Genomic DNA, 12,297 nt, shown 5'->3' on the forward strand with positions numbered 1-12,297 from the left:
TTCATTAGGGAAGTACTGCATTCTGTATCCCAACCAGTTGGATAACAGGAGGATGACTTCCCTTTAGCTTCCTAAAAAACTAAGTCAGAAATACTTTTCAGATGACTCTCCTTCTAGCAGTGGATACTACTTAAAGTGTTACTTTATAAGCTTGTAACCATTTCTATTGTATTAACTTAGTCTTAGCACATCATTAGAGCTTGCTACAATCAACTACTTTTAAGTACTTCTGCTTTAATTATCATCTACCAGAGGTTACATAAATAACACCTCTACCATTTTAGTTAATCAGCGCATAAAGCGAACTCGTCACGTTCTTAAGACACCATTTATTTAGGATTTTGCTTAGACACTGCCACAGTGATTACATAAAAGGAATACATTTCAGAAAATGGCAGATCTTGACCAGAAAGAATTTTTATTTTTTTTCTAAAAACACTCTGTAAATATTTTTTAAAATCTGTTTCAAATAAAGCCTGGATGGAGGCAAAGATACATGCATGCATGTGTACCTACCTGGAATAAAAAAAATATTACATCATAACTTACATATTTATATTCTATCAGTCCACTCATACTATTAACATAAACATCAAATCACAACTTCTTCCATGGAAGAATTATCTCCCACTTGTTCTAAGCACTGAAATATGAAGAACAGGTGTTTGGATTTAATTCCAAATGAGAAATGCAGCTTTTTGGCATGGAAACAGATTAGCAAATGGACAAGCTGAAACGTGGAGATTTGTTGGCCTGTTTCAGTGTTTACTTGCAGCAACATGACACTTACAGGTCGCATTGTTAAACACCAACCCAAGAATGGAGATGGAGGTGATCAAATTAACATAGTCAGATCATGGGTCAGGTCAGAAAATACACATACACACGGATAAGATCCTTAAGAGTACTCAGTACCAGTTTGTAACAGCTCTATTGATACACAGAGAAAATATTTCTTTCCCTCAAAGGAATTATTTTCAAATGAAAATGAGTGAGTTAGATCAACGCTAAATCTTAAGAGATTTAGGACCTGATTTTGTGTCCTTTAAACCCACATAAACAATGAAGGCATAATTATAATAATATAAAATACTACTACTACTACTGCTACTACTACTACTAGTCAGCACAGGACCTCCGTCCTATGTCCATTGCCTTGTTTAGATCTGTCAGCATCCTTGTTCACAGGGTTGGGGTTTGAAGGTCCTCTGTATCAGCTGAAGCTTGAGTTTTGACATGTTGGACACTTCACAGTAGGGACAAACAAAAAGCTTAACATCTCACTGATAATTTTAAAGCCATACCAAAAAAACCTCAAATAACAGAACAAAGAGAGAAAAAAACCCAAACAAAACTAAAAGCAAAAACCACAGAACAATAGCCTGTTTAACTTAACCTCTTGAACTTTATCATTACGCTTGCTGTTCTATTGTTGTTACTAAGTTTTAGCCTACTTTCTTTTTTGAGCTTACTAACAATGCTCTAGAAGTTAAGTCAAACATTCTTCAGAGAATGAAAACACAATGATGAGGAATAATAAAAAAATAATAAAGAGCACGGGTCAGCAAATGTAGATTGCACTGGGAGCCAGGCACCATTCCCAGCTCTTCCATTCACCCGCCATGTAATTAAGGGCAAATCTTTTCATCACTCTAAACAATTCTGTTCGCTGTCTGCCACCTCTTTAAATTATAATTTTGTTGGCAGCCCAAATAATAGTATTTGTATATCCTCATACATACATATGCATGTGTGAGTACGTACATATACTCAATTGCATGGCACAGGAAGGCTTCATTTAGAGGCTATAAAAAAAAATCATAATATGCTGTAGTTTCAATAATAAAATAGGAAATAACCTTAGTATTCTAAAAAGAAATCTGCTATTAAATGAAGGCTTGCCAAAAAAAAAAATCAGAACCACCCATTCTAGCCCTAAAATTTCACCAAAAGCACTGGAAGCAAAACCCCTCAGGTCCAAAACACCCAGAATGCATCCAAATGCATCTGAATTAAATCTATTTGCCAACATATTTCTACTACCACAACAAACACCGCCAATAGATATCCCTGGATTTTATTCCGTAAACATGCTGAAGAGCCTAAAACAACTAAATTGAACTCATACATGAAATCTATAAAGAAAAAGAACACCTAACTGTCAGTGGAGGAACACTTCTCAGACAACAGTTGCTTAACTTGTAACCTCTCAGCCCCAGTCCTTGAGGCAAAGCTGCTTAACACCTTCCAAGGACAAGCCTGAGAACTAAGATTGACAAGTGGATATGAGACAAGTGGATAAATGAGATTTAATTATAGCAATTTTATAGCACATTGTGATCTCCCCTCCTCCCTTCTTTCTGCATCTCAGGGATATAAATCTTTCTCCTTAGGAGAATCTATTACTCTCTCTTTGACATCCTGCATCTTTCTTTCTTCCGATGTCTTTCACCAAATCTACCTTACCTTTCAGAGAAGGTTCAGAATAAAACTATGAGCTGACTTTTGTTTAGCTTTCAGATCTGCTGTATCTATTTCAGCAACTGAAGAGGAGCTGGAATGTCTGAACCCTTCTTTAATTTTTTCCAGATATGCTGACATATCTAACAAATGTGTTAGATTTATCCACAAACCCCATCTCAGTCATGTCCTTCAACCATCACACTTACTTCAAAACAACTGTACTTGGTTAACAACTGTTTTTAAAAACAAAACAAAACCAAAACCAGGCATACAGTACCACCCAAATTTTTTTACACCTCAGTTTTTATCTATACCACCTTGCTTAGTGTTTTTTAATAGGAAGTATAGGCCTCTCATAGGCTGTTAGACAAAGAGATGATTCCTGGACAACATATCATCTGTAGCACTCACCTTTCCACCCTCATCAAATTTGCCCACATGAAAAAACCATTCTCGAGAACAGAACCAGGTTGGCATGATCACAGTAGGTCCATGGGAGGTAAACACCTAGGAAAAAGGTTAAAAAAAAAGCCAGATTTACTTAATAGGATGTCAAAACCAGCATCTGATGGGGAAGAAAGTAGACCTTACGAATTCACCTGAAATCCTGCAAATACGCCTGTACTTCACCTTCAGCAATTTTAAGCACTGAGAAAGGCACATGCTTAAAATTTAGCATGTACTTAGTGTTTAAACTGCAGGGTATACCAGCACCTTGAGGTGTCACAGCCCAACAGATGAATCCACTTCCTGCTTCACATTCCATAACATTCTCTTCTATCTTATGTTGCAACATATGCAGTGTACTTCAAACTTTATTTCAGATTTAGAGATGTATACTGGAAATGACACTTCTGTGAATAACGGCAATGATGATATTGAAGGGAATGAATTGAGAAGAATCTTAAAAAGTTAAAGTTCTTAAAATTAACCCTACAATTGTTGTGCACTGATTTTCCATTTTATGTTCCTTGTACCTCTACTAAGTAGGAACTTACATTGATTTTTTTATTTCTGCCAAAGGCACTTACACCTTAATCAAGCCTGGACAAGATGCAACTTACTTTAAATGTTACCAGAGCACTATGGTTTTGCTACTCAGTGGTACCTACCTTAAAAGGTTGTTGGAAAGAAAATGCTATAGGGACTGAAAAGGGAGTGGCTATTAATTTCACCCTCTTGACTAGTGACAGCCGGGAACTACACAAATCGGTCTTTTCAGCTTTAAACAAAGATGTTGTAAACATAACTATGAAATAAACCAGAATCTGGATTACAGAAGGTAAACTGGTTCCTTCCTTTACTACAAGATGAAGTATCCAGCCAAACCAGAGACTGAACTTGTCAAACAGAATGCACAAAGCTAAGGCAGGAGACTCTGCCTGCTTCCAAGAGCTACACAGGAAATAAAAGGCACAGCCTGGCTTACAGAGGCAGAAGAAAGAAACCTCACAATTGCCGCCAGTCTTCAAACACGAATGAAAATGCTGATCTTATGAGCAGATAATTTCACAGCATGCTGTAGTGATAATGTTAACATTCCTGTATAGTTGAAGTTTTCAAATGTCAGTGCATGAATGTAAATTCTGGCAGGTGCATCTAGCATTTATATTTTAAAGGTGCTCCTCTTGGTTTCAATCTGGGATGGAACTCCTTAAACCCTTCTTATGTCTGGCAACTTCAATTTTGACAAACACCGACTTAAAGACCAGCTGTTACAAACTCATTTCTATACAGACACTTAGACCAACTCTCCAAGCAAGTTAGATTGGACATCTAAGCAAAATTCAACAAGTGATCTACCTGCACTTTTCTTACAGCACAAATCATTGGACCAAACTGGCATCCCCTTTAGGGTGAAACACACTGTGTACTAACGCCAGGAACACAGTGAAAGAACTCCACTCTCCATGAAGAGGTCCTAGGGTGGCACATCTTGATACATACACTTGAATATTAGGTCATATTTAGTCAGAATAATCCTGTCACTTAATGGCTATGACTTAACACACCAGCAGCTTGCTCATAACTGAAATCACTAGCTTCAGTGGTGCTAAATGTCAAAAATTCCCCCAAAAAGTCAATGGGAGCTGAAAGAGTCAAAACAATCCCAGAAAACCAGAGCAGACATGATTAGTCAGTACATGGTTATAAGCTCCACACTAATTACAAGGGCAATTGAGTATGGCCTGAACCGAACAATGACCAAACAGTAATCCCAAAAGAAAACAACAGCAGGGAGAAAAGCTGGGCTAGAATGCATTGCACTGAATCTCATTTCTGAATGAAAGAAAATCTTCAAAAGAAAGTCTTGAGCCTATTGGAATACATGAAATTTGGAGAGGCTAGGATGCCATTTCCTCAGTGCAGCCAGGTTTGTCAGAGACCACAAATGCACTTGATCTTAAAGATGTAGCTCAATGTAATCAATCAAGCTCATGTCCAAAAAGTATACATCCCAAATACCTTAGATAATCCGTGCTCCATTGACGTATATATATACTTAAGTGAAACCAAATAGCACAAATTTGAAACACTAAGAAAAGAGGAAACATCAAAATGTCACCTACATTAACACATATGATGATATGGTGATGATTATATAGCAGACCATCGCGCACTGACATCTTTCTTAAGTCAGGCAGTGCTCTATGGCTCACTGTCCATTTCGGAAAAGACACTAGAGGGGAATCCCACAGAGAAAACAGAGACTGATGACGCGGTGGCTGGATTGCCACATAGGATCTCAGGATCTTATTCTTCAAGAAAGTCTCTGATACTGGAACAGTACACCAGCTAAGAGTCAATAAATTGGTAAAAAAGCTTCTTCTATATGAATATTTATAATGCAACTCCAAAATAAACTTCAGAAAATTTAAATCTGTGCTGCAGCCACAGTGGACAAATCCGTGCTACCTTGTCCCTTGCTATGCTGACAATAACATTCGTGAAGCTGCAATTTTTTTTCATTAGCTTAGTTTTCAGCTGGATCCGCTTCCTGATCCAACTGACCACAAAAACACTAGTGTTACCGCAAAAGGGGATGGAGGAAAACAGGGCATCGAGCACAGGGAGGACAGCAAGACCATTCTTTTCAGCAGCAGTACAGTTAATCCATAAATAATCTTTAACCTGGTAGGAGGAACTATATGCTCAAAGTCTAGATTACAGTACATCTATTAATACATATTCATATATGTTCATATAATATATGAACATAAATGAATACTTACTGTATATAACAACATATATGATCAACAGAGTAATCTAAAAGCCCTCCCACTCCTCCTGCCTCTGGCATTTATAACAGCATTGGCACTCACCTGACCCCATGGTCAGCTGGATCAGAACACTACATCAGTAAGAAAGCTATTATTTTCTCTTTTTGTGTGTGCGTATGTGTGTGTGTGTGTGTGTGTGTTAGTTTTCTATAGCCTCAGTTCTCTGAATGGGTTCACTGTGGGGTCAGACTAGCAATACTGCTGACGTACTGGAGGGGGAAGGAAAAGTCTTGGAGAAGAAAACAAGACTTCCCTTTTTGGTCACTGCCCACAGATAATCAGTCCAGCTGTAATATAAAGCTGCAGCCTCTGTCTGAATACTTCCAGTGATGGGAGGAGAACTGGCTCAGGAAAAATACTACACTCCTAACAACTGTACTGAAACACTGCCACATCTGCCAAACTTTTGAAAGCTACCTTCAAGAGCTTTTGAAATTTCATCTTCAAGACAAAAGAAAAAATAACCTCAGTCTCCTGCAGTTTGGAAATTCTAGATCTCAGACGGGTTTAGTCAGATGGGAATGACTCCTCTGGATTTTTTTTTGCCTGCTCTAGTCATACACACTTGCCAGGGTGTTAAAAAGTGGTCAAACTGGCTGACTGTGACAAACCTGCAACTTCTCAATTCGCGAGGTAGACACTCAAGATTTTATCCATAAGACTTTCAGATTGTGTGGACTGGAACAAGAGAAACAAAGAACACGTTAGCCTTAATCTGAAAATCAATCAAAGGCAGAATTTGAACTATGATACAGCTCTGTAACTGCCATGTTTAGTTTTCTTGGAAACATTCTCCAGCTCTGACCAAAAAATGTCCTGTATCAACCTGGAACTCAATGGGTTTTCAGTCTTGCACGAGGAGTTAATTCAGTATACTGGAAAGCAGTTTGGACCTGCAAACCTTTCACACCCAGCTGTACTGGAAGATTAATGTTTAATAGTATTTATTGTTAATTACATTACATTGTATGCTGTAAAGATTATCTAAATATCATCTAGATGAATGAAACCAACTTGTTAAAAAACTAACTACAGAGCTTATAGATGAAGGTAGACACCTGCTCAGATTTAGAAATCCACAGTGTTGTCATAACCAAACTGGAATCCATCTTCATCAGCTTCCAGGTGATGGAGACAGGCTGCTACTTCAGCACCATATCTGTTAAATTATTTAGAACTTTTATTGTCATCTGGTTTTATTCCAAGGATCAAGTAGCAAGTAATTGAAACTGATTTACTCTGGTTTGTTCTTGCTAACTGTTTGGCTATTGAATTACATTCAACTATTGCAGAGATTCCCTGAAAACAGATCTAAAGAATATAAAGAGTTGATAATGTGATTTTCATTTGTGTTTCAAAGCTGTCAACAGCACATGTAATTCTGGTCCCCACTGATGCTCACTTCAGATCATGTCAACATTCAATATGAAAGTTAAGTTCCAATACTGAGAAAGACATCCATGTTTATAGCAGCTCTTCAAGGAAAGTTCTGTTTCCTGAACCAGCAGATCAAAATCTAACAGCAACGTGCCAAAAGAATACATGCAGATGGTGAAACAACCGTAGCACATTATGTCATTATCATCAACCAGTTCACAAGAGCAACTTTCATCAAGGGCCCAGACTTTCTGGCCCAGACTGCTTTCCAGTGTAACAAGCTAATTCCCCAAAACACACTACACTTTTAATTCTACTTATGCTATAGTATTTATGAAATCTATATCCACACAGATAAAGGATTAGAAACCATATCCTACATGATGATAAATAAAACTTTCCAATAGCCAGGGTCATAATTTAACATGCTAGAAGATGAGAAAGAAAATAAAACAAAAAATCACGTAGCGGAGGGCCGCAATGATTTTGTGAGCTGTAGGCAGACCATAGGCTAAAGGACACCACTCCTGACCTAGAAAAAAATTGCGTGTTGCGATACCAGTGCATTAACTCAGCAGTGAATGTATCGGGACCTTACTACTAAAGATTACCAGGTTTATGTCCAGAATCAGGTGCGTGTATTCGTGTGACAGAGAGGTACAGAGGGTAGGGAAAAGAAGAAAAGACCCCTTTTATCTTACTTCAAAAAAAGTGTCCGGCAAGTAAGATTTTTTCAAAAAAAGAATTACAAGAAACTTTATTAAGCTTTAAGGAACCTAAACACCCAATCTGGTATGGATTGCATTCAGTTAGTTTATATTGTACTGAACTGTTTTATCCTTTCATATGCCCATATAAATAACTGCCTGTATCACCTCATCATTGCATGCCTCGACATTAGCTGACAATCCCCGCTCTAAAGAAGCTGGGATCTGGCAGAGGAAAACGTACATTTCAGAGAGAAAACATGCCCTGACTCTCCATACTGAAAGGTCGATATATACATAGAAATTCTGGTACAGGCTTGACTAAAAATCAGTATTACTTAACCTTCGCAATCCCAAACTCTACTTAGCAACACAACTCATCAAAAAGAATTCCAAAGCCCTGGAATTGCTAATGCCAGCAAAAGCAGAGAGCATTCAGCACCTCAGACAAGGTATTCCAGTCCTGCTCCTGGAAAAAGGGTGACCTACAGCTCCCCATGATTTCCTCAGGATTTGAAGCCTTAACGAAGGCTGAAATGTTTCCCAGTTTGCAGCAAACACAGACTCTTTGCAAGAATGGAACCAACGAGAGCAGCTGTAGGACGACGCTTTCTCAGTTGCTGTATCTGTTTTTCCATTTAGTGTTTCCTAGCACTATTTGAAGGGACTTACAGTGCTTATTTTCCGTAACAAATAACTAGATCATACAGCTAGTTCCCTTTTCAGTACACAGCTGGAGAGCCGGGTACTGCACTGCAGAGATGCTCTCTTACACCTAAGTACAATCCCTTCCAACATTTCAAAACTTAACTGAGGTTCAAGTTAAGATACTATTAAAGAAAAAAAAAGGTGATAAAAAGGTTCTAAAAATGAAGTGATATTTCTCTCTCCCTCTGGTCAATCCTCCACACAAACACAGTCCAATGATCAAAGCTGTGCACAAGCTGTAAGAATAATAATTTATGTTTGATACTTCTACTTGAACGAAATGTAAAGACTGCTGATATCAGGCTGCCCTTTACCTACCTTTTTTTTGTTTTTAATAAATCTGCTGCTGAAAGGAAATCTGTTTACAAGTTTTCTAAAGGTAAATATATTAACTTTGGGTTTACAGTCTAACACATACGTATTGAATTAGCTGTGTTTTTGCTTTATGTGAGCTAGCCCATGCCAGCCTCATTGTGCTGGATAATTGAGAGGCGACTATACTGCTGAATATCTCTTTTTCATAGTTGAATGCTCCTAGTAAAACCCAATAGCAAGCACCATTCTTCTAGTCTTTTTCAGAGCTTTTATCTACTAATGACGATGAATTAACCTACTGCTGAAACCAAAAGAATAGCTGCATGCAAAGGGAATAGTCTGTATGATTTTAACACCTCTTACATCTTTTTTTCTTGTCTGTAAGCTGCTAAAAGTGGTCTTTGTAACATCCATGCCTTAACAAGTCTCTCTAATTCTTGGAGAGTTTCCAGTATTTAAAAAGTCAAGTATTTACAATGGAAGAATTACTCCATCCAGTAAAATGAAGCATTCTGTACCAAGGGTTGTCTACTTGGCTTGCTCTTTATGCTGAGCTTTTACCATGAAAGAAAGAAAACAATCTGCTTAAAGTCATATTAGCAGATACTAAATTGTGATTAGAACAAACAAGAAACCTGCTGAGAAGCAACACTGCCCAATGCTCATGTAAGAACTCTTTAAAATGATCTTTCCGTTTGACTTTTGGACACATCATTTAGTATTTTTACAAGATGAAGATTGAATAGGTTTTCTAGATTTTGAGACCAAGTGAAGGTAACATAACTGAAATATTCTAAGTTATTAAAAGAAATAACACAGCAATTTTAATTTCAAAGATCTATGAAAAACAAACGATGACAAACATCCTCTTTGCAATGACAGGACAATTTTACAAACAGTTATAAAATCTGTCAGGTTCAGAAGACTACTTGAAAGTATTAATTTTCTGTCTATAAAAACATCAGCTATGTTTGTAACTTATTAAATAATATTTAATAGATAACAAAATATACAGCATGAAGATAATTATGCTAGCCTTGCAATGGACTGGATTCACACTGTTCTCTCTGAGGAATATCTTCTGCTTCAGAAGCAAGGAATGACAGCTCTGGGGAAGTATATGCTGCTGCTGGCTGAGCATTTTACTAATATTTTCCTTTACTACCCATCTTTCTGACAAGTTCTCCTCCAATTTAATCTCCCTACATGGTGTGTAACGAAACAAAGCAAACAAAAAAAAGGATGACTGTCCTACTTCTTAAAGTGGATGATGCTACGTCCACAAATTAACAAAGTGGTCAGCTGTTTACTTCTCTACAACTTTCTAGTAAAGAGGAAAACAAATTCACATAAAAAGCAACATATGACACTTTTCCACATACTGCCTTCTAAAATTAATGTTCAACTGATATGTGAATACACTTCCTGGCAATTCTCAACTTCAGTGAATTTTAAAATGCAGGTATTTTGAGAGAGAAACATGAAATATTTTTGAGTGTTCAGGTTTATCCTAACGCATCTCATATCCTACCTACTAGTGTTCAGAGTCTCTTCTTCACAAGTATGTTCCCGTTATAGAATTTGTAGCATAGAATCACAGAATGGGCTGGGTTGGAAGGGACCTTAAAGCTCATCCAGTCCAAATCCTACCATAGGCAGGGATGCCTCCCACTAGACCAGGTTGCTCAAAGCCCTGTCCAACCTGGCCTTCCAGGGAAAGGGCATCCACAACTTCTCTGGGCAACCTGTGCCAGTGTCTCACCACTCTCCAGTAAATAATTTCTTCCTGATATCCAACCTAAATCTACTCTCCCTAGTTTAAAACCATTACCTGTCATTCTATCACTCCCTGCCTTTGTAAAAAGTCCCTCTCCAGTTTTCCTGTAGCCCCTTCAGGTACTGGAAGGCTGCTATAACAACTCCCTGCAGCCTTCTCTTCTCCAGGCTGAACAACCCCAACTCTCTCAGCCTATCTCTATAGCAGAGGTGCTCCAGCCCCGAACATCTTTGTGGCCCCCTCTGTACTTGCTCCAACAGCTCCATGGCATTCTTATGTTGGGGGCCCCAGAGCTGAACACAGTACTCCAGGTGGGGTCTCACAAGAGCCAAGTAGAGGGTGGGAATCACCTCCTTTGACCTGCTCATCACACTTCTTTCAATGCGGCCCAGGATATGGTTGGCTTTCTGGGCTGCAAGCACACACTGTTGAGCTTGGAGAAGGTGATCCTTGAATGCAGCTTGGAAGTGAGGGGACATGTGAAGCTCAGTTAAATGAAAGAAATGTAAGCATCTTCTAAACAAGCATAGAATTGCGGTTAAGGAGATCACTTTTGACTGTGAAAAGTTCAGCTGTGTACTAACGTGCATGCAAAAGATCCACAGGAGAAATATTAAATATCCATGCAAACTTGCTGTATTTATTTCAATGCAAATGGTATTTGCTTTGTGTGAGTTTAGTCCCCTATAAGCTTTTAACATTTAATAGGTAAAAAGAGAAAAATTAGATTAGATGTCAACCTACAGATTTTGATTATTTGATTAACAACTGCAATAGTACAATGTTTTCTTTAGGAAATCAAAGCAAACTTTACCCTGAAGCACTCCCTCATGTCTTCCATAATATCACAAGTCTTTGGGGGGTATCGAAGTACCAAACACACTCCAGTGCCCCATGAGTGTTGGATCTGCATTCTGTATCACTTTAAAATTGTGAATTGGAGAACAAAGAAAAGACAGAAAATAAAAATCAGTTACTTAATTATTGTAAAATAAATTTCACTGCTAGTGCAAGAAGCGGTAACACAATGTACTTCACAGGGGGGAAATAAAACTTCTCAGAGTTTTGTTTTATATAAAAAGCCCAATACCAGCTTCCCGCACACTGTTTCAAATCTTTTACACCACAATACAGTCTCTCATACTGATATATACTAACCGAGGGGGAAAAAAACCCAACAGTACCTCAGCAAAAGCTTTTACACACACATACATTTTTAATAATGAAAGGGCCCTAATACATGACCAAAACCCTGTGATCTGTTACAATGGTTTGTTTTTCAACAGTGCAGAAGGCAAAACTGGAAAGAACTCAACAAATTCTGAGAATATGCAGAAATAAAAATCAAGTGCCCATCAATTTGTAGAAGTCTGAGAAAAAACAGATCTGAGAGCACTACAAAGCTTTTCCCTCCTATCTGCATTCTCTTGTTTCAGCCTCCCTAATAACTTGCTGATGGGTTTACATGTGGGATTTGATTTTGTAGGTTCTTTCACTGCCTTCCAGCCAACAATCTGACCAACATTTCCTTTTATTTGTGACTGCTTGTTCTATAACCAAGACTCCCATAGCATGGGTAGTTTGAAGGTCACATCGTATCTCTGAAATTGGGCTCCAAGTATGCACCGCTCCTGACATTTACTTCTACATTAAGTTTTGTCTGAACTCG

At 38.1% G+C, this 12,297-nt stretch overlaps 1 protein-coding gene across 1 annotated transcript in view; it reads right to left on the reverse strand.

Moving 5' to 3' along the window:
• B3GNTL1 (UDP-GlcNAc:betaGal beta-1,3-N-acetylglucosaminyltransferase-like 1) overlaps nucleotides 1-12,297 on the reverse strand; it is a gene marked incomplete at its 5' end in the record, with an annotated part of 109,782 nt that overhangs the window by 30,118 nt on the left and 67,367 nt on the right. Inside the window, one exon of the mRNA XM_010181689.1 lies at nucleotides 2,875-2,970. Within this exon, the coding sequence (XP_010179991.1) occupies nucleotides 2,875-2,970 (96 nt within the window). The remainder of the gene's footprint in view (nucleotides 1-2,874; nucleotides 2,971-12,297) is intronic.

Source organism: Mesitornis unicolor, unplaced genomic scaffold (genome assembly GCF_000695765.1).
Source record: "Mesitornis unicolor isolate BGI_N332 unplaced genomic scaffold, ASM69576v1 scaffold17290, whole genome shotgun sequence".
In the NCBI taxonomy this organism is placed as follows: domain Eukaryota; kingdom Metazoa; phylum Chordata; class Aves; order Mesitornithiformes; family Mesitornithidae; genus Mesitornis; species Mesitornis unicolor.